At 41.6% G+C, this 23,483-nt stretch overlaps 1 protein-coding gene across 1 annotated transcript in view; it reads left to right on the forward strand.

Moving 5' to 3' along the window:
- Positions 1–23,483, forward strand: part of KALRN (kalirin RhoGEF kinase) — a 966,578-nt gene that overhangs the window by 269,841 nt on the left and 673,254 nt on the right. The window contains exon 2 of the mRNA XM_027845153.1: positions 8,905–8,979. Coding sequence (XP_027700954.1) covers positions 8,905–8,979 — 75 coding nt within the window. The remainder of the gene's footprint in view (positions 1–8,904; positions 8,980–23,483) is intronic.

The raw sequence follows: 23,483 nt of genomic DNA on the forward strand, positions 1-23,483 counted from the left end.
TGCTATAGAACCCTATCAAGATCTCTTTAAAATCTAAATAAATTATATCCTCCTGCTTGGCCTTTGTCCAAAGCATTATTTGCCCTCCTCAAGGAATTCTAACAGGTTATTTGTGAAGCCATGTGATGCACTGGACAGATCCCGCACATGGGATTCAAGAGTCCTGGGTTCTACTCTTGGGTTTGCTCCCAACTTGTCATGTGGGCAAATCACTTAAACTGTCCATGTTCTTGAAAAGTGATGTTTAACTCAAATTTTTGAAAGTGGAAATCTTATTTAAATGTATTAAAACACTTCTTATTTTTTTTTCATTTTTACTGAGGCTTTTTGTTTTTTACATCAACTTCATTTCTTAATATATCCAATCTACCCACATATCCTAAGGGCCATCCCTTAACAAAGGGGAAGAAAGAAAGAATTTTAGCAAAAAACAAAACAAAGAGATCAGTTTAGCAAAATTAATAAACACATCAATCAAATTCAACAGTATGTACAACATTCCACATCCATAGTCCCCCACCTCTGCAAAGAAGGGAGGGGGCATGCATTCTCTTATCTCTTGTTTGGGATCAATCTTAGTCATTATCATGACAGCTTTCAGTTTTAATTTTTGTTGCTGGTCTTTTCATTTACATTGTTGTCATCATTGGTTGTATTGTTTTCTTGGTTCTGCTTTAGGGAGACATGGGAAAACTTGCATCAGTTCTTATGCTTTCCCATGTCTCCCTATATTCCTTATATTCACAAGAGGCATAGTAATATTCTATGATATTCCTGTACCAAAATGTATTTCATCATTCTCCCTTTGATGGGCATCTACTTTGTTTCCAGTTCTTTGCTACTACAAAAGAAAGCTTCAATAAGTAATTTTGTTGTATATGGGACCTTTCAGCCATTGACCTTCTTGGAGTATATGCCTAGCACTGGGATCTCTGGGTCAATGGCTATAGATGTTTTGGTTATTTTCTTAGCATAATTTTTTAAAAAATCTACCTATCCATGTACATGTTAGACTTTAAGCCCTTTGAAGGTAGAGACGGTTTAACTTTTGTCTTTGTATTCCAGTATCTAGTGCAGTGCCTGAGGTATAATCAACACTTAATAAATACATGTAGATTGATTTGATTAACTGAAGATTTCATATTGTTTTCCAGAATAACTGGATCAGTTCACAGCTTCATCAATAGTCATTAGAGTGCTTGTCTTTCCATAGCTCCTCCATTATTGACTAATCCCATATTTTTTTATCTTTGCCAATTTGCTGAATGTGACATGAAACCTTAAACTTGTTTTGATTTTCATATCTCTTATTATTAATGATTTGGAAAATTCTTACATATAGTTGTTAATAGTTTGAGATTTTTCTTTTGATAATTTTTTGTTCAGATCCTTTGATTATTTATTCATTGGGCAAGGGCTTTGGGTGTTAGTTCTGTAGACAGCGTGGGTATCAAGCCCTTTGAAAGGGGGATACCTCCTATTTAAAAAGAAGACTGGGGTTAATTCTTCTGCAAAAAGAAGATTTTTTTCTGTTAATTCAGATCATTGTGCAAAGCTCTGAGTTGCGATGAGGGAGAATGCTCTACTTAAAAAGAGGAGGCCAGGAATAGGGATTCATTCTCGAAAAAGCCTAACCAGAGAACTTAACATTTCCTATCACATCTGAAAACAAGCAGCCCACAGATATTTAGTAACTGAATGCTATCTATGAAATAAGTGATGGAGATAAGAAAGAACAAATTAGGTCCTGACAGAATTTATAGTCTAGAAGCACCCCATCCTCCCCTAACTTTTGTTGTTCAGTCATTTCAGTCCTGTCTGACTCTTTGTGACCCCATTTGGGATTTTCTTGGCAAAGATACAGGGGGTGGTTTGCCATTTCCTTCTCCAGCTCATTTTACAGATGAGGAAACTGAGGTAAACAGGGTTAAGTGACTTGCCCAGGATCACACAGCTAGTGTCTGAGGCCAGATTAGAACTCATGAAGATGAATCTTTCTGACTCCAGGCCCAACATAAGAGAGTAGTAGGTCCTTCCTAAGATTTGTACACAAATAACTAAAACGTGATAAAAATTATTTAAAAAAATGTGATAAATTTATAATAGAGATACAAACAAGATTTCACAAATTTATAGCAAAGAGAGCTCAATGCTGGGTAGAGGGTGTGGGGAAGGGGGAATACAGAAAGAGATTGATATTTGAGCTGGGCCTGGATGGATGGGAAGGGTTTCTATAGTCAAAGATATCAGGGCAGAACATTCAAGAGCTAGGGAATGGAAGGAGCAAAGGCTCTGGGGTAGAAACAGGCCAGGCCTGTGTGGGGATTGAGAATTTGTCTAGTTTGGCCTGAACCTAGAGTTCCTGAATGGGAGTAATGAGAGAGAGGGCTGGATGTATAGGGAACTGCCAAATTGTAGAGGGCATTGAGTGGTTTAACTTTCTTCAGCAGGCAGCGGATAAAGTTTTTGAGCAGGTGGATGGTCTGATTAAAGCAGTGCTTGTGGAAGATTACTTTGTGTGTAGGGCAGATTGGAGGCAGAAGAGCAAAGAAATGAAAGACGCAGGAATGGAGCAGGCAGGTTTCCCTGGAGAGAAGGTAGGGTGACAGGAGAATTGGGGAATGATGAATGGGATTTGAAGTGTGAGGTTCTGGTGCTTCTGCAGGAGGATCAATTGGTGTTTTGCTCTTTCTGCTGCTGCCTGGGGCAAGGAGCAGGACTTTCTCAGAGAGAGACTCATTGACTTTCCTAACAGCAAATTGGAAAGTTCTCCCAGAGGTCTGGAGGCCAGGTTTGACTGCGTTCTGAACTATTTACTGGGGAGTGGAATGCAGCCAAAGAAGTGACAAAAATAAGAGAGGCGGGTGGGAAGGAAAATCGATGTGTGCTGTTGTTGTGCCTACCTAATTTGTGATTAGTAATAACTTGGACAGGAGTTGTTTAACTTTTAAAAAAAAACGCATTTTCTAAGGAAACAAAAAGCACGAACACCATTGCAGAAGAAATATTTATTATTTTTAGTGTATTTAAATGACAGATTACCTCTTGCCTGGGTTATTGCAGTACTCAACTGGCTAGTCTTGATATATCCAGTCTGGTGAAGCCCAAGACCTCTTCTCAGAATAATGTTTCTAAATGCAGAAGATTACAATGGAAACCAACTATATCTTTTCTTTTCTTTTTTTTTGGAAACCAACTATTTCAAAATATAGTTATCAAAAAATTTTTTTTTTAAGTTCATGAACTTCAAGTTAAGAACCCCTGTTTTAAAGCTATAAATTGCAGAGAAGGTTCCTACCTGCACTGGTGGAGGGAACGTCCTCATCTGGGAGCCCCCAATACTAATGAAGTCCCATACCTAGTCCCTTTTCCTATCCTTATCCCTGTCTCTATCTTTGTCACTCTCTCACCACTTGGAAGGTACTATACTGGGTACTAAGGATACAAAGACAAAATGAAAAACAATCCCTTGCTCTCAAGGAGTTTACATTCTACTGGGGGAATGTAACAAGTAAGAAGATAAGCACAGGGGCAGCTAGGTGGAGCAGTGGATAGAGCTACGGCCTTGTAGTCAGGAGGATGTAAGTTCAAATCCAGCCTCAGACACAAAACACTTACTATCTGTGTGACCCTGGGCAAGTCACTTAACCCTATTGCCTAACCAAAAAAAAAAAACAAACAAAAAAGAAGATATGTACAAGGTATGTAGCACATACACGGTAATTGAAGGAGGAGGGAGAAGGGGATTAGGAAAGGCTTCCCAGAGGAAATGACACCTCTTGAAGGAGGCTAGCTGGCAACGTCTGGAGTTAGTTCCAGCCCTAGAGACTGGAGTCTCTAATGCCTCTAATTAAACTTGAATTTTCTTTGTCTGGTTTGAATTCCCCGTTAAGGTCTGAACTGGATGTTCGGGAAAAGTCATTTTGGGCCCTGGTCCATTGTCCTCTCATGTGGCTAAATTGTCAGTGGAGCCCTTGGGAGAAGGGAGGAAGGGAGGAATGAGGGAGGTCTCTTAATTAGGTTTGCCCTAGGGAAGGCATGAAGAACTGGGATCTAGAAGAATAAGAGTCTTCCTGCTCCCTCCCTATTTCCTTTAGGTCCAGGTAGGTGATGGAGGTTGATGTTACCTGATGAGAAACAGGTGTTGGCTGGCCTGGTAAGGGGAACACAGCTTCACATTACTCCTTCAGGGAGAACCACGTCCAGGGCTATGTTGGGATTCTCCCAGAACTTAACCATTTGTGGCCAGCTGGCTTCCTGTCAGAAGCCTGGAGTGGTTCAGACTCATTTCAGAGCCAAACTTCCACCAGTTGGCTCTGAAGCCTCTCCACAGCCGACGTTCCCCCTCCCTTCCCCAGCACATAATTGACCCCATCTTCCATTTATTCTTGGTGCAGATTCTCACATTGGTTCTCTGTTTCTTGCTTATGGCTCAGCTTCTCTCAGAGCCATACCTCTGTTTAGGAGTCTTTTCATTCTTGACACTACATAGAGGCTGTCAGCAGAACAGGCAACTTTTCTTCATGAACCTGGAGAAAAATGGGCCAGGAGAACCCTGGCAACCCACCTGGAATGCCTTATTACCTAAACAGAGTTTCTCTACTTTTCCTAACTTTATTCAAGACTTACCTCCAAGATATTTCCTGGGGTTGAATCATTCATTCCCTCTCTTAGATTTGGTAGAATTACCGGTAGAGAGGACGAGACTTCTTTTCCTGCTCTACTTGATGATGTTCTAGGACAGGGGTGGGGAACCTGTGGCCTCAAGGCCAAACGTGGCCCTCTAGGTCCTCAAGGGTGGCCCTTTGACTGAATACAAACTTCATGGAACAAATCAGAAGTGGCAATGAGATTTCCAGGAAGTGAAAAATGGAGTATCCTTGAAAAAAGTCGGAGAGTCTCTACCTACAGGGTGCCCAAGGTCTGGAACATAGTAGGTACTTAATGAATGCTCATTGACTCATTGACCCAGAGGCATGGACAACCTTGGAATGTAGACTTTGGAGAGTCACCGTGGTGAGCTACAGACAAAGACACGGTTGGATTCCTAAAAGGAAGGATTGTGCAAACAGTCTGGTGTGCTTGGCTCTCCCTGAGGGAGCATTACCATTGGTCCTTGCCCTGAGAAAGAGGGGAAAAACCAATGGGAATGCTTCTTCTTTGGGGTACACTGGCACACCTTACTCACAAGCTAGGGAGGCCTATGGCAAAGAATAGAAAAAGTATTCATCTTGGCTGTGCCTCAGATTGTGTCCAGAAGATTGAATGAAGTTTATAATTGTTTCCTTGACAGCTTAGTTTCCCCAATTCCTAGCTCTCTTCCTCCCCACTCCCCACAAGCCCTGAACAAGAAGCCTTGTTTTTGCTTTGTATATACTGATATGTGTATATATTGTTTCTTCTAGTCGAATATAAGCTCCTCAAGGGCAGAAACTGCTTCATATTCATCCTCAAATCCCCCAGCATTGAGCATAGTGTCTGACACAGAGTAGAGGCTTGACAAGTGTTTGTTAATTTATTGACTGAAAATAAAGGTAACTTGTGACTCTACCAGGGGAATATGGCGCCCTCAACTTTGAACTTGGGTGGTTGTGGTTCATCTGTCTCGAGAAGCTTGTTAGCTCTATTGACATCCCTTCTCTAAGAGGAAAAAAGGACAATGGAAGATGTGTCAAGAGAACATAAGATCTTTAAGGTAGGGAAGGGCAAAGTTCCTGTCCTTAATTTTAGCAACCTGAATTGAGGAGATATCCACATTGCTATGTTAAGTCTCTAAATAGCTTGTATCCAGAGAAAGTCAACCAAGGGGAAATGGGGATCAAAACTGTGCCATACAAATATTGGTTGAAAGAGTTGGTAATTTTTAACCTGAAAAAGAAAAGAATTGTGTATGTGGGGGGGGGGTGGTGGAAGAGGCATCACAACCCTTTAAAAAAGAAGACAGTCTCCCCAGAGGCCAGAAGGCAGAGTAGTGGGTAGAAGTTACAAAGAAGCAGATTTAGTCTTGATGTTGGGGGAAACAAAACCTGTCTAACAATTACTGCTGCCCAAAAGTGGAGCAGGCTGCTTATGGAGGTAGAGAGTTCCCCATCATCAGGTGTTTTCAGGTAAATGATCATTTGTCAGGGATGTCCAATAGGTTATTCCTAAATCAGGTAGGGATATTGAATGAGGTGACCTCTTAGGTCCTTTCCAATGCTGAGATTTTATGATTCTGTGAATACCCTGGAGTAGATGGGCAGCTGGTGACTTGGACCTGGAGTCAGGAGGACCTGAGTTCAAATTCAGCCTCAGACATTTATTAGCTGTATGACCCTGGGCAAGTCAATTCACCTCTGTTTGCCTCAGTTTCCTTAACTGTAAAATGAGGATAATAATGACACCTACCTCCCAGGGTTGTTTCGAGGAACAAATGAGATAACAATTGTAAAGCCCTGGCACATAGTAGGCATTCTATAAACGTTAACCATTTTTGGAGCTATGCTATTCTATTCTAGCAGCCCCAATGTGAGCAGTGAACTCTGCATTGATTCACTCCTGGGATAAGGATTATACATTTTATCCTGAATGGTAACTTGGTATAGTGGAAAGAACCCTGGCTCCGGGTATCAGAAACCTGAGTTTGCCCCACCTTCTGCTACCTACTTCATTTTGTGACCTTGAAAAAGTCATGTTACTTCTCTGGGTCCTCAGCTTTCTCATCAGTCAAATGAGAGGGGGTGGGTTAGATGATCTCTAAGGATTCTCCCAGCTGTGGATACTGTGAGCCTCGGTCTCCCACATCCCCACCCTCACCCCCACTGCCCTGCAGATTATGAGCTAGTCCCTAAGGGAGGAGGCAGGAAGTGAGGAGACAGATGTCAGGCAGAGGCCCCAAGCTCTGTGATCTTCCTGCCTGTATCCCACTGAGGCCGATAGAAGAGAGGCTATGTTTCCAGGGGCGCATATGTGTTGTGTTTCAAAGAGAAACAAGCAACAAATACCAGGAAGGAATCAGGAGGGGATGGGATTCCGAGGGAGTGGATCAGGACTGTAATTGTAAAAGCATGTTAATTAAAGGATCTGGGGTTCAACGTGCTGGTCTGGAGTTCTCTGCTTCTGATGCCATGGTTCTTCCCTTCCCACGCATCTGGCACTGGGTCGGGCTACTGCCCTTTCAATCCAAAGTCTGCCGTTTTCTTCTTTCATTTCCCACTCCACTTGTGGTCCAGTGCCCCTGACTCCAGGCCCCCCACAAGAACTCGATTAGGTCTCATAAAGAACATCCCAACCGTGAGGGTGATTGAAGACTTTGCAATAGATTATTGTGGGAGGCTAAAGAATTTCTGTGGAGGTCTTTACCAACATTTAACAACAACAACAACAACAACAACAATAAAAGCCCAGCTTATTACTCATTGTTAAATAATGATCGTGATGAAAGAAGAGTAGATGATGGGGATGATTAAGAAAGAGGAACGGGGCTCAGTCCTCTGCTTTGCATCTGACCCATTCAGGGTTGGATTAGTCTATTAAGGACTCTTTGTACTTTATTTTATGAACCTGAAAAATGTCAACTATCATTTGTAGGGCCCTATATGGAAAGGGAAGATGGAAATGCTTAGAGCTTTAAGATCAGAAGGTTATCTATCTACACCGACCTTGACTCCTGTGGAGACAAAGTGTGGTGTAGTGTGTGTGTGTGTGTGTGAGAGAGAGAGAGAGACAGACAGACAGACAAACAGACAGAAAGAGAGAAAGAGAAACAGAGAAAGAGAGGGGGGGAGGGAGACAGAGAGAGAGAGAAACAGAGACAGAGAGACAGATACACACACATAGATGAGAGACAGAAAGAATTTCGGAGGAAAAGAGAAGGATTAGTGTGAGACTAAAACTATTTTTATCTTTTAGGAGTAGAAGGATGAATAGCAGTGACTTGAGCCCTTGGAAACTTTTACCTTTGGCTTGGCATTAGATTAGTCCCTAGTTTGTTTTGTTTTTTGCTTGGGCAATGGGTGTTAAGTGACTTGCCGAGGGTCACACATCTAGTAAGTGTTATGTGTCTGAGGCCGGATTTGAACTCGGGTCCTCCTGAATCCAGGGCCAGTGCTCTATCCACTGCACCACCTAGCTGCCCCCTATTAGTCCCTAGTTTAAACCCTTATCTTTTCTTGCTTGGATTATTACAATAGCCTTCTAATTAGTCTCCTTGTCTGTTAAAGTTCATGCTCCAGGCCCCTGCCAAAATAATCTTGGGAAGTGTACATCTAAGTGAGTTACTCCCCTGTTTAAAAACCTGCTGTGGCTCCCTTCTTCCTCTAGCTTAAAATACAACAGTCCTTGGCTTGGCATTTAAAGCTCTTCACTGTTTGGCTTCAGTCTAACTTTGTAGTGTTATTGGATATTACTTTGATTCATGGACTCTACCTTTTGACCAAAGTGGTCTACTTCCTGTTTTCAGAGCCTGGAACTCTGTCTCAGGCCCTCGTGCCCTTTCTCTGCCCTGCTGCCTCTTAAAATTCCTTGCTTCCTTTCAGGACTCAACTCAGGTGTCAATTCCATAGGAAGCCTTTCTAGCTCCTCCAGCTATCAGTGTTCCTCCCTTTGCCTCAAATTCTCATACATGTGCTTATGTATTTATCTGCTGTATCTATAGGGGAGAACGTAAGCTTCCTGAGAGGAGGGGGGGAGGGCCTCTTTCCCCTTTGTCTCTGAATCATCAGTGCCCACCACCATGCCTTTCACATGGTAGACACTTAATAAATGCTCATTCGATTGGACTCTGGTCTGTCGGGGAGTGATGAGGCAGGCATTTCTCCTCAGCAGGATCGGGTGGGGGTGAGGAGAGGCTGAGACCATGGTTGGGGCTGAGGTTTGGTCCCCTTCTCTATTTGACTTTGACTCAATGACTTCCATGTTCTGCAGGTTCTTTTCGAAATGATGGTTTGAAAGCTGCTGACGTCCTCCCTATCCTAAAGGAAAAAGTGGCCTTTGTGTCAGGTGAGTGCTGGCTGCCCCTTCCACTAAAGCAGAATGAAATAGAAGTGGGGGAATGGGAGTTGTTCATTAACCTCTCAGAGGCAGAGACTGAAAAAACTGACTTGGACTTGGGAATCCTTATTTCCATTTTCTTTGGGAAATTGATTCTTTAGCCCTGTTCCCATCCCTAGCCCTCCCTTTAAAGGCCCCCAAACCACGACCACCCAACTTTCTTGAATAGAATTCAAAATTCTTCCCCCAAGGGGATGCCTATCCAATTTGAATTGGCTGTCAGGTCACTGAAAATGTTCCTCTTTTTAGTCCTTTTAGAGACTAGACCGCGTGGGCAAATTACCTGGGAATATTAAGGATGAGTTCCCAGAGTACACTTGCCTTTCTCCTTGCCCTGCACACTCCCCCCATCCTAGACAGAGACACATAAACACATTCCTTTTTTTGTTGTTGTTAATTTTAATCTATATTTATACTCTTTTGTTTATATACTACCTTCATTTTAATATATCTCTCCGCTCTCCCTTATCTAGTGAGCCACCTCTTGTTTCAAGGAGGGAGAAAAGAAAGAAAGGAAGGAAGGAAGGAAAGAAGGATGGAAGGAAGGATGGAAGGAAGGAAAGAAAGGAGGAGGAGGAAGGGAGGGAGGGAGGGAAGGAGGGAAGGAGAGAGGGAAGAAGGAAGAAAGCAAGGAAGGAAGGAGGAAGGAAGGAGGGAAGAAGGAAGGAAGAAAGGTGTAAAATAAGAGTATTGGACTAGGAAGGAGGAGGAAAGAAAGGAGGAGTAGGAAGGGAAGGAGGGAGAGGAGGAAGGAAAGCAATTCAATAGTGCTAAGACAGGCTATATAATTTTCCACACCCACAGTATCCCTATTCTAGAAAGAAGGGAAGCAGCTATATTTTTTCCTTTCTTATTCAGGGAAAAGTTTGATCATTAAAAAGTCTTCAGTTTCCTTTTGTTGCTGTTGTTATTGTACATGGTCACCGTGCAGATTGTTTTCCTGGTTCTGCTTATTTCATTCTTCATCAGTTCATATAAGTATCCATGTGAGTCTCTGAATTCTTCAGTTCTATCATTTCTGTTGGTGCAGACCATATATTCATAGACCACAATTTCTTTAGCCATGTCATAATTAATAGGTATTTATTTTGTTTCCAGTTCTTTGCTACCACAAAAAAGTTAATATTTGGAGGATATGGAACCTTTATTTCTTACTTTGACCTGCCCTGAAATATATGCCTAGCATTGGGATCTTTCTGTCAAAGAATATGGACATATTAGTCACTTTCTTAGTAAAATGTGTTTACATTGTTAAAGACATGTCCTAAGTGCTTCCATGGGAAGCACCCTGTGTGAGCCACTGTCTTCTGAGGTGAGTGAGATTTGTGAAGGGTAACTCAGAGAAATGGAGCTACCTTTAGATACTGCACATTCATTATAGCTAGGTCCCAATCAGTGGTGATAAAGAAGCCTGGGGAGCGTTCACATTATTTGAATTTGTGAAGCCTACTTCCATTGGACCGGGACCAGTGACCATGTTTTATATAATTATAACTTTGAATAGTGAGAATTCAAATACATATGACCACGAGATTTATTATTTACACTAGTCAGGACCTAATTTAAAACTGCAGCTAGTAGAGAGGATGGCTTAACTCTGGAAGGAGGGAGACTAAATGATCTCTGTGGAGGTCTTTTAAAACAAAGGGTCCTCCCTGCCAACTCCCAATCTGTCAAGCACAGCAGATCTTAGCTCTGTGGAAGATGGCCCCCGAAGAGCCTTGGCAGCTGGATGAGTCTATTCATTCAGTCTAACCCATCCCAAAGGTTAAATTTGGGTTCAGATTGACAGTGGCTCAGAAAGGGAAGAGATGAGTGATTTTCCTGAATGGTCTCCTTACCCCCTTCCTGACCTTTTTTTTTTTTCCTTCCTCCTTATGGGATCTTCCAAACTAATACCCTATAGCCTCTCCTTATCCCTCATCTCCTGCACTGTGAGATTTGTCTTCCTAATAAGAAGTGAGTAGCACTCAGCTGGGCATTGGTTTCACTCCCTGTTTCCTCTCCCCTGATTGACTTCCCCATTCATTGAGGTTTTGCTGATTTCTTGGCAAGATTTGTAATATAACGTTGAGAAGAAGGGATGGTGTCTTAGGACAAGGTTGTGTGGTACAGTGTAAAAGGGACCTGACTTGGGAGTTGCAGAATTCTGGTTCTAGTACTTACTACCTGTGTCTCCTTGGGCAAATCACTGAACTTCTCTGGGCCTCAGTTTCTTCATCTGTAAAATAAGGGTATTGGGCTGGGAGGACTCTAGGGTCCCTTTCAGCTCTGGATATATGACCCTATGATCCAGCTTTGCTAGCATGGGAGGGGGGAGGAAGCCAGATGGTGAGGACAAAGGGTGAATGTGGCAGAAAGAATAAACACCCTTCAGTTACTGTTTTCTCACCTGGTTCAAGGTGTCAGAAATAAATAAGACCATTAATTCAGAACATGGGAGTGAGACAAGAGCAGAAGATAGACACAGAAGAAGGGTGATTGGGAAGCAGGTACATCTCCCCCCACCCACACACATTGGAAACAAGGAATGATCTGTCCTTCTGAACACACGGAGAGTCAGCTTCTGCTTTGAAGGATAATGGGATTAGGAGATCTGGATTCAAGACGTGGCTCTGCCACTTCCTAGACGTGGGATCTCTGGGAAATCACTCGGCCTCTCTGAGATTCAGTTTTTTCATCTGAAAAGTGGTGATAGCTGCACTAACCACCTCAAGAAGCTGTTGGGGGGCATGTATCCAAGTTCTGGATTGGTGCTTCTCCTCTTGGGCCAACAAGGAGGGTAACCAAGAACCCAGGCTGCTATTTATCCTTGTCAACCCACAAAGAGGGGCATATTCACAGGTTAGTTCCCTCCCTCTCAGGCCTTCAGGCACACAGTCCAGTGCCCTCTGGAGTAGTCCTTTACCCCACGTTTCTTGTTGAGGTCTCCTCTCCTTTAGCTCAGATGCCCTCTTTGCAGAGTTGGTCAGTTCCCACACCTGCACTGGTACGTCTGTAATTCCTCATACCTGTAATGCCCTACTTCCTCCTCCACCCACTCATACACTTTACAGTTGATGTGGCAACATCTTCTTGTCCAGAAAATGATTCAGTTAGATTCAACAGTCATGTCCAACTCTTCTTTAACCCATTTGGGGTTTTCTTGGCAGAGATACTGGAGTGGCTTGCCATTTCCTTCTCCAGCTCATTTTACAGATGAGGAAACTGAGGCAAACAGGGCTAAGTCACTTGCCCAGGGTCCCATAGCTAGTAAGTGGCTGAGGCCAGATTTGAACTCAAGAAGATAAGTCTTCCTGACACCAGACCTGGCATTCTTTCCATGGTGCCACCTAGCTGCATTTAATAAGCACCTGGTGTTACTATGCATTGGGAATCAAAGATGAAAGATGAAAAACAACATAGCCCCTGCCTTCGCAGAGCTTATGCTTTTATGGTGGAACTCTAACATGGACACATATGAGCATGATTCAGTGGAGGATGTGAAAAGAGCAAAGGGGAGATCCAGACAAAGTATGCTAAGAAAAATGAAGAGAGGGAAAGAACTCTTAGAGCTGGGAGCCAATGGAGGTGAGGGACAAAATCTAGGAAGGCTTCCTGAAGGAGGAGGACATTTAGAATTACTCAAAGAAAGTAACTAAAATATCCATACCTTTTGACCTAGAGATCCTACTGCTAAGCAGATATCCGAAGGAAGACAAATTAGAAAGGTGCTAAATACATCAAAATGTTTGTGGTAGCCCCTTTTTTTTTTGTAATTGCAAAGGATTGACAATAAAAGAGATGATCATCCATTGAGGAATGGCTTTACAAATTATGGTGCATGAATGTAATTGGATTACTTTGGTGTAAGAAATTAGGAACATGAAGAATGGAAAGAATCATTGGATGCCTTACATAGACTAATGCACAGTGACTACCCCAAGGCAATGGAAAGAATCACAACAAAAGTCCAAGCTGAATTCTACACAATTATAATTACAAAGCTTGTCTTAGGATCACAGATAAGGACCCTTCAAGATCATCTAGTAAAATCTCTCAGTTTATAAAGCTAAGAAACTGAGGCCCAGCTAAGGGAATGTCATTCAGAGTCAGGATACAAACTCAGGTCCATGGGCTCAAAATGCAGCACACTTTCCACTGTGCCATGCTGTGCTCTAAGAAGAGATGAGCAAATATACCTCCCTTTCTTCTCTGCAGAAGTGGGGGACTATGGGAATGGAACTTTGCATTTACTATCAGATCCAATTGATACTGATTGGTTTTGACGAATATTTTTTCTTCTTTCTTCTTCATATTTTGAAATAAGAAGTAGCTTGATGGGTAAGGGAAAGGAGAGGAATGTATTTGGAAATAAAGGTGATGTAAAAACAAGATATAAAAAAAATTTTAAAGGATATAAAAGGAACTTCTGCATGTGGAACTTATGAGTACACCTGGAGAGTTAAACAGTTGTTCTGTTTAAGATTTTCTTTAAATACTGATTTTTTTATTTCAATTTTAATTTTTAAAATATTTTCTTTAAATGCTGATTTTTATTATTATTATTTAAATTCTTTAAATACTAATTTTATTTATTATTTTTAAACATTTTTCCTTAAATGCTGATTTTTCACTTCTACAGTTTACTAAGTAAATATCTATCTCAGGACAAAAAAACAAAAAAACAAAAAAAACCCCCAACCCTCCAGACTACTAAGAGAGCACATCTGATTTCTGTGAAATAGCCAGAATGTAGACTCTTATCCTTGAGAATGGCTTTAGAAATGAAAGAGCTATCAATCTACCAAAGATAGGTTAAATGCCCTGCTGCTAGGACTGAATGACCTTGGGGAATCCATTACAGTCTTAAGGGTGTATGATTTAATGATAAGATAACATTTTGATGTCAGTGGCCTCACCCCAACCCTTGTAAACTTCTCTAACAAAGCACTACTGGGAGAGAAGAGGTATATAGAGACAGTGCTTACAGGTGAATGGACCAAGTCTCAAAATTTTCCTCATCTGTAAAATGGGCATAATAATACTTGTTTTACTTACCTCAGTGGATTGTTTTGAGAGAACTCATGTTTGTCAAATGCTTCCAGAACTTTAAAAGACCACATAAACATGTCATTATATATTGTTAGTGCTACTGCTGCTGCTGCTACCACCACTATTGCTGCTGTTACTACTAAAATTGGAGAATTGTAGTATCATAGATTTGGAGCTGGAAGGGACCTTAAAAGTCATAGTACATATATGGAAATATGTTTAATGTGATTGTACATGTAGAGCCCATATCAGATTGCATGCCATCTTGGGGAGGGAAGAGGAGAGAGAGGGGGAAAAATTTAAAATTCAAAATCTTTTAAAATTGAAGGTTGAGGGGGTGAAGCTAGGTGGCACAGTAGATAGAGCTGCCGCTTTGGAGTCAGGAGGACCTAAATTCAAATCCAGCCTCAGACACTTGAAACTTATTAGCTGCGTGACCCTGGCAAGTCACTTAACCCTGATTGCTTCACTAAAAACAAACAAACAAACACAAGGTGAAGGTTGAAAAGTAAAATTAAATTAATTAATTTTAAAAAAATCATTCTAGCTGTGTGACCTTGGGCAAGTCACTTAACCCCAATTGCCTTAAAAAAAAAATCATTGTCTAAACCCCTCATTCTGCACTGGAGGAAACAGAGACCCAGGGAAGCTGTCTTATCTAAGGTCACCAGGTAGAAGACCCAGAATTCATATCCAGGCCTTTTGATTCCAAATCCAGTTCTCCTATCTCACCTACTCCACCTCCTTCTGCCTCCAGGAAGGACTCCAATCTAACTGAACTGAGAAAGACTGCAAACTTTCCTGATCTCAAAGGCAACAAATATTTATTAAATGCTTACAGTGTGCCAGACACTGTACTAAGCACCAACCCAAAGAAAGACGGTCCCTGCCCTCAAGGAGTTTATAACATAATCGTAGTAAGAACACACAAAAGGGAGCTGAAAAGCGGGGAGGGGAGGGAAGGGAGGAGGTATCTGTTTGGGGACCGGGTGTTGAAGCCCAGAGAGTTGGAAGCAGAGGGAGAAGATTCCAGACTGACCAGTCTGGACCCCTCCCACAACAGAGGCCCATCAGTGGGAGAAGGGGGTGAGCATGATGGAGGGACGCCCCAGGTGAGGAGACCACATGGTCTAAAGTTTCCCTTGACCGTATATTCAAAGTTCTCTTAGGATGTGATGAATATTGCAGGGTGAGGCAGTGTTAAGCAATTTCTAAATGGCAGAGTAGGTAGAGTGTCGGGGCTGGGGTCAGGAAGACTTATCTTCTTGAGTTCAAATCTGGCCTCAGACTCTTAATAGCTGTGTAAGTTATTGTTAGTGCTACTACTGCTGCTGCTATTACTAAAATTGGAGAATTGTAGTATCATAGATTTAGAGCTGGAAGAGACCTTAAAAGTCACTGGGTAAGTCACTTAACCCTATTTGCCTCAGTTTCCTCATCTGTAAAATGAGCTGGTGAAAGAAATGGCAAACCACTCCTGTATCACTGCCAAAAAACAAACAAAAAACAAAAACAAAAAAGACAAAAAACAACCCAACTGTGGTCAGGAAGAATCAGACGGGACTGAAATGACGCAACAGCAAAAAATAAGTCAGAGGAGCTGGATTTGAATCCTGACTGTCATTTAGCACCTGTGTGACTGTAGAGACTTTATTTCAATTGGTCTAAATTTCCTCATCTGTTAAATGAGGAGTTCGGATTAAGTGACCTTCAAGGTCCCATCTGGTCCTAAATCTATCTTTTGCTGTCCCAGCCTCCCCAAATCAGGCCCAAGGCATTGGTGGCCATGTTTGTTTTTTGAGGAATGAGTCATCCATTCAATACAACTCATTTGAGATCCCCAGAGTGCTTAGAAAGGTTCTCTCACAGCACAATCACCTGTGACCTGCCTCAGGAGGGCATGGAGAAGTTAGCAAGACCAGCGCTGAGCCTTCAGTGTGAATTGTAGCACCATCTCTGTTCCTATTCACTCCTAAAGATTTCTAGACATCAGGACCTGCTTCCCATCACCTCCACCCAGTCTTGTTCTCCACTCTTGGAGCCCTTTCCATTCAGCCTCTGAGGGTAGACTGGCTATTTAAGCGGTGGAGTGGTTGTGTTTGTTTTTAACTCCTCTCTTCTTCTTCCCAGAAAGTTCCTAGTCACCTACCCACACAGCCTTCCCGTTTTGACCCCAAACATCTGTGCAATGCGTTCTGGGATGTCTGTGCTTCACAAACCTGGGTTACAATTTTAACGGCAGCAAGAGCAAAATACTGACCACGAAATCACAGGATTTTAGCTAGGTGGCTCAGAGGATGGAGAGTTGCTGATCTTAGAGTCAGGGAGATAGAATTCAAATCCCGTCTCAGATACTTATCAGCTGTGGGACCCTGGGCAAGTCAACTAATTTCTCTCAGCCTTAGTCGATTCAACTGTAAAATAAAGTAGATGGACTGAATGGCCTCCAAGGTCCCAATAAAATCTATTATCCTATGATTTTATAGGGCTAAAAGTGACCTCAAGTGACCTTCTAGTTCAAAATAAAGCAGCCAAAAATCATGGTTTTTACTTCTCAAGTCACCTGTGTGCTTTCGCACAGCCACAGTAATTGTGTTTGCTTTCTGCTTGGTGAAAACTAATAAACTCTGAACAGCCTTTAAGGGGAGAAAAAAAGCTACTCAGTGAGTTGAGAAGCTTTTTGGAAGTTACTAAATTAATCTAATGACACAGATCAAGGGGCATGTGAGGATTATTATTATCTCTACTTTACAGGTGGGGAAACCAGGCAAAGAAAGAGACCAAGCTGCGCTTTTATAAATCTCCACGGGCAGTGTGGGTGTCTCTTGCTGTTTTCACATTGTGGATGCTCAGTGCCCACCTGAAAGGGTTAACGTCCTTGCCCCAGTGTCTGAGCTGCTGCCCCCAAGCAATGTTCTCTGGCTCAGAAAGGCTGGGGGAGGAGGGTGGGACTTTGGCCTTCTTGCCGTTTGCTGGATGCTGAGCAAATGTACAATCTTATAGAAACAAGTTTGACAGTTCCCTATACCCCCATGGTGGGAGACCTTCCCTGTTGTACAGAAGGACCCTGGTTCCATGGGTTGAGTAAGATTGCTCCCCTAGGGCTCAGGGCTGACTCCCTGTGATTGACCAGTTGGATTCTGTGGGAGCCCAGGAACACCCATCCCTGGGTCTCTGGAGAGGCTTCTGGGAAACCCAAGAAACTTCCTGCCAACTCCAACTTTACCACTAGCCCAGAAGCAATTGTCAGAAGTCACCTAAGAAGGAAAATCTTGAATAAGCATGTTGGTGCAGTGGAGATTATTGTGTGACTGTGGACAAGTGAGTCAGTTAGTCAACCAACCAACATTTATTAGTGGCCATACTATGTGCCAGACACCATAGAAAGCATTAAGATGACAAAGAAAGGCTAAAATAAGTCCCCTGTTCTAAAGGAACTCACATTCTAATGAGGGAGACAACACACCAACGATTGTGGCCATATCAGAAATATATAATACAAATAGGAGGTAGCCTCAGAGGGAAGCCACTGGGGGAGGTGGAAAGGCCTTTGGTAGAAGGTGGGATTTGAAGCCCTTAGATAGAGATGAGGAGTGAAAGCAGTCTGGGCAAAAGCTTATTTAAAGGCCCCAGATTCTGGGGCAGCTGGGTGGAGTGGATAGAGCACTGGCCCTCCAGTCAGGAGGACCTGAGTTCAAATCCGGCCTCAGACTAGACACTTGATACTTACTAGCTGTGTGTCCCTGGGCAAGTCACTTAACTCTGATTGCCTCACAAAAAGGCACAGATTCAGAGAATACCATGTACTGTGTGAGGAAAAGAAAGAAGGCTGGTATTGCTATAGTGTGTGGTGAATAGTTAAGATGAAAAACAATAGTTGGCATTTATATTATCATTTTAAGGTCTGCAAAGTACTTTATATGTATTATCTCATTTCATCCTCACAACAACCCTGTGAGGTAGATTTATTCTCATTTTATTAATTATTATTAAAATATTAATAATTCTCATTTTACAGATGAAAAGTCTGAGGAGGAAAGAGGTTAAATTATTTGCTCAGGGTCCCATAGCTAGCAAGTGTCTGAGGCAGGATTTGTATTCCCATCTTCCTGACCCCAAGCCCAACACTGTCCATTATACCATGTGGAAGACTAAAAGGGTACTTAACCTCCCTTGAGACTCAGTTTTCTCACCTGAAAAATGAGCAGGTTGACCTAAAGGATGGCTGAGGCCCTAGATGGTACAATGGATAGAATGTCGGGCCTGGAATCAGGAAGACCTTAGTTCAAATCCAGCCTCAGGCTTTTACTAGCTATGTGACCCTGGGCAAGTCACTTTACCTCTTTTTCCCTCAGTTTCCTCATCTATAAAATGAGGATAATAACAGCCCCTGTCTCCCAGGCATGTTGTGAGGATCAAATGAGATAATAATTGTAAAGCCCTTAGCACTGATCTTGGGACATAGTGAGTGCTGTATAAATATTATTGTTGTTATTATTATTTAATCTGTGATCCAAATTTACCATCTGTGAACTTGAACAAATAACTTAATATCTCTGGGCCTTAGTTTCTTAAAGGGTTGGACTAGACCAGCTTTAAGGTCTCTTCTAGCTCTGAATTTATGATTATATGAGCAAGGCTATAGGAGATGGGTGAGGAAGTGGCCTTTCAGTTCATCTAAGCACACCTTTCATTTCATTCTGTTTCTTTCTGGGTGGTTGAAAACCCTCATTATTACTTTTCCCTTTGCTTTCCCTTTAGGGGCAGGGTGGACAGTATCAGGGGACAGTTTGGGAGGAGAATCACTTCTGTCCCCCCAACCCCCCACCCCATCCCCAAAGCACACACTTATACCTTGAATGGGCTTTGTCTGGCATGCCGGAATTACTTGGGCAGTAGTCAGGCATATGGATAGATCCAGGATTTATCATTCGTATGCCCTAGGCAAATTTGAAAATTGCAATCCCTGTGTTACTGTCCACTGGAGATTTTAAGCCTTCACTTCAGCAGGAAATTAATACCTATGGGCTATGGAAATGGAATTTACCAGTATTAAAATCATGTATATTTATGAAAAGACATGTTCAAAGGTGTCTCTCTTGCTCCTCCAGTGTGTTGCACTCAAGGCGATTGCATACTTTGCCTATCATTAATCCCTGCATAGTTTACATCCTAGATGCTGGGGATGTAAAGATAATTAAGTCATGGCTGTTACCCGCAAGGAACTCAGTGTCTAGCAGGGAGATCCGTGTACCAATAAAACCAGTACATGAATAGCTACAGCACAAAAGAGAATATAAGTCAAGTCAAGTCACCAGCATTTATTAAGGGCTTGCTGTGCTCCAGGTACTGTGCACTGGAGATACAAAGAAAGACAAAAGATAGTCCCTGCCCTCAAGGACCTTACAGTCTATGGGGGAGATAACATGCAAACAAATAGAAGTTAAGTGACTTGCTCAGGGTCACACAGTTAGCAAGTGTCTGAGACTGGATTTGAACTCAATTCCTCCTAACTCCAGCCACGGTCTTCTATCCACTTTGCTACCTACCAGCAGCTGAAAAGAGAGAAAACAAAGGTGTATATGGGTAAAAGCAGGTGATGAGTTTTTACAATGCAAAGTTCATGTATTATACATGATATAAGACTCAGGGGTGGGGAACCTTTGGCCTCAAGACCACATGTGGCCCTCAAGGTGCTCAAGTGTGACCCTTTGACTTCACAAACTTCACAGGACAAATCCCCTTAATAAAAGGATTTGTTCTGTGTAGTTGGATTCAGTTAAAGAACTGCACTTGAGGACCTCAAGGGCCACATGTGGCCTCGAGGCCGCAGGTTCCTCACCCCTGAATAAGTTTTGACTTATTAGGAGAGGTGACTGAGAAGGTGAGTTGGAGTCATATTGCCAGAGCTTCCAACTAGTTGGAACTTCAGACTTCCCGAGTCTAAGTATACTCCTATTGTCCATTTCTAGAGAATAGGAGCTATAGCTGTGGAACCTTATATGTCATAATATACACGTTGTCAAACTGAGGCAGGTTGGGATAGTGGAGAGAGGGTTTGACTTGAAGTCAGGAAGACCTCAGTTTAAATCCCATCACTGATATTTATTATTAGCTCTACAATCATGGGAAATCATTTTATTTCTCTGTGCCCCAGGAACAAAAATTATTGGTAGATTATGATCTCTGTCAGTGGGGGGAGTCCCTATGCTGAAGAAATCATAGATCTTTGATGTATTTTTATATGACAGAATCATGTTATCAACATACACATAAAAACTATCTTTTATAAAAATAATTTTATGTAATAACTTTTCTTTTGCTTAAGGAAATGTTACCTCCACTCTTCTACCCCGACAGTGTTATATATAGTAGAGTAAACACTAAATTTGGATTTCAGGGGACCCTGGTTCACATCCTGACTTATACTTACTATATGACCTTGGGCTAGTCACTTCACTGCTCTCAGCCTTATTTCCCTCATCTGTAAAATGGGGTTGGATTAAGCTGTCTTTCAAATTCCTTCTAGCTCAGATATCCTAAGATATAATGATACTACTGACCTACTTCAGAAAGACATGAGCTTTCAGTTGGTTTTTCCACGTTGGAAATGGGTTAACTAAAATTGTTTATTCAGTTCCCTCCCGGGATGCACATCTGTGATTTGTGAGAGGGCCTACTGGCAATGGAGGTGTAGGCTATGGTTATAGGAGACTTTTCCTCTCCGTGTGTATAAGTGCCCAGTGGAGGGGTAGAATTCAAAGCCTTGGCCTCATTAGCACAGTTCTCTAACCTACTGAGCTAATTATCTCTGTTCTTGGATCCTGATAGATGATTAACACTTTGAACATCTCCATTTCTGATAAAAATTCATAGACTCCTCCGTCAGCAGTGACAAGTGGGACCTCAGGCAGGGCGAACAGATGGGGATTCTTAGTTTTGTGAGAAAGATCGAGCTTGTCTTCCTTGGACATGTGAAGCTCCAAATCTCTTAGCACTGTTTTATCTGCTAGCTAGCTGTTTTATGAAGGTTTCTTATACTGGCAATCGGTCAAGCACAGAGTAGTATTCACTGGGCACACACTTCAGAACCAGCTAAAAGGAATAAAATTGGGGGGTGTGTGAAATTTCCAGTTATTCAGGTTTATAAAAGGGCAGAGTGGACATGGACATTAGAGAATTTCTCAGCTAATCCCCTTATTTTGAAGATGAAGAAACAGAGGTCCAGAGGGGAGAATTCTATAATGTAGGGTTACAGAACTAGTTAGGAGCAGGGCTTCAACTACATGCCCCCTTTCCTAACACAGGCACTATGCCATAGCCTTCTATGGGTTCAATGCAGTCCCTTGATTCCCTCCCCCCTACCGCCCCCACCCCCGCCAAAGAATGTGATGTTGTCTTCTTTTTCTATTTTTATACCCTCCTCACCAAGACCCTCCAACCCCTGGATTTAGAGACAGTAAGGACCATCTAGTTCAATCAACTAATTTTATAGTTAGGGAAACTGAGGCCCCCAAGGGGTTAAATGACTTGCCCAAGGTCACATAAGTAGTTAAGTATCAGAAGTGAGATTTGAACTCAGGTGCTTACCCTATTACCTCCCACAGATGCTACTCTTTGAATGACAAATACCTCTTTCATTTTTCCAGTCTCACAAATGTTTCATTAGAATATAGCTTGTCCCGTACCAAAGCCATGAGGACAGATGAGCTTCCCGAAGATTATCCTCAGTCTCCTATAAAATAAAGTCCTCCCACCTCTGTGCTGTGTTAGTTTCAACGGGGAAATGAGTTGGAGAAGGTAGACAAGATATGCCCACATATAGTGGGCATACAGTAAATATGTGTTGAAATGAACTAACGAAAGACTTTGGTGTAAAAAAGAATTATAATTTATATATAGCTTAAGTCATACATAAATTATATATTATATATAATATATTACACTATAATATATATGTATAATTGTATATATAAGATTATATATTATGGTATATGTAATTATAATATATAATATAAATTCTATAATATAGAATTATGTATAATTTATGTATAACTTATATTGACAAGTTACATATGAATTCTATATACACATGTACATGTATATACATACATATATACATACATATATATATATACACACACACATATATCTATATATATATATTTACAACTTGACATAGTGGTTACAGAACTGGTCTTAGAGTCAGGAAGACGGGTCCATGACCTGTTCTGATCCATCTGGGCTATGTGACTTTGGGCAAGTCACTCATCCTCTCAGTCCTCTGGGCAGCTCTTTAAGACTACAAGTTATACAACAGTGTAAATGGAAAGAACAACGACTCACCAAATGATCAAAAGTGAATGTAATCAAATTATAAAGATCGAGCAGGACACAAATGAAGACATATGATAAGACCAATTCCACTCCCTTCATGGAGGTAGGAGGTCCACAGGTGGTGCATATGTTTTTGGACTTTTACAATTTATCAATCAGTTATGCTGGGTTTTTTTTCCTTAAAAATACTATTTGTTATATTGGATGGCTCTCTGAGAGCGGAAAAGGGAAGGATATCGGGGATAACTATGATGATGTAAGACACAGATGACATCAACAAAATTATTTTTAAAAAAGAATACAAGCAATGCAAATGAAAACAACTCTGAGGTATCGCCTCACACCTATCTGATTGGCTAATATGATAGAAAAGGGAAATGACAAATGTTGGAAGAGATATGGGGAAATTGGGATACTAATGCACAGTTGGTGGAGTTGTGAACTGATTCAACCATTCTGGAGAGCAATTTGGAACTATGCCTAATGGCCTGTACCTTTTAACCCAGCAATACTACTACTGGATCTGTATCTCAAAGAGATCAAAGGAAAAGGATAGGGACCTACATGTACAAAAATATTTATAGCAGCTCTTTTTGTAGTGGCAAAGAATTGGAAATCAAGGGAATGCTCATCAATTGGGGAATAAGTGAACAAATTATGATATATCTTTGTGATGGAATACTATTGGCCTATAAGAAATAGTAAACAAGATACTCTCAGAAAAACCAGGACTTACGTGAACTGATACAAAGTGAAGTGAGCAGAACCAGGAGAACGCTGTATATAGTAACAGCAACATTGTATGATAATCAACTGTGAATAACAATTATTTTCAGCAATACAATGATCTAAGACAATTCCAAAGGACTTATGATAAAAAATGCTATCCACCTTCAGAGAAAGAACCGATAGTCTGAATGCAGATCAAAGTCTACTTTCTTTTTTTTAACTTTATTTTTCTTGTGTTTTTTTTTGTCTGTGTTTTCTTTCACAAATGTGATTAATATGGAAATATATTTTGCATGACTACATGATAATCTATATCAAATTGCCTTCTCAAGGAGAGGGAAGGGAAGAGAGAG

This window comes from Vombatus ursinus, unplaced genomic scaffold, assembly GCF_900497805.2.
Source record: "Vombatus ursinus unplaced genomic scaffold, bare-nosed wombat genome assembly UNPS02014959.1, whole genome shotgun sequence".
In the NCBI taxonomy this organism is placed as follows: Eukaryota; Metazoa; Chordata; class Mammalia; order Diprotodontia; family Vombatidae; genus Vombatus; species Vombatus ursinus.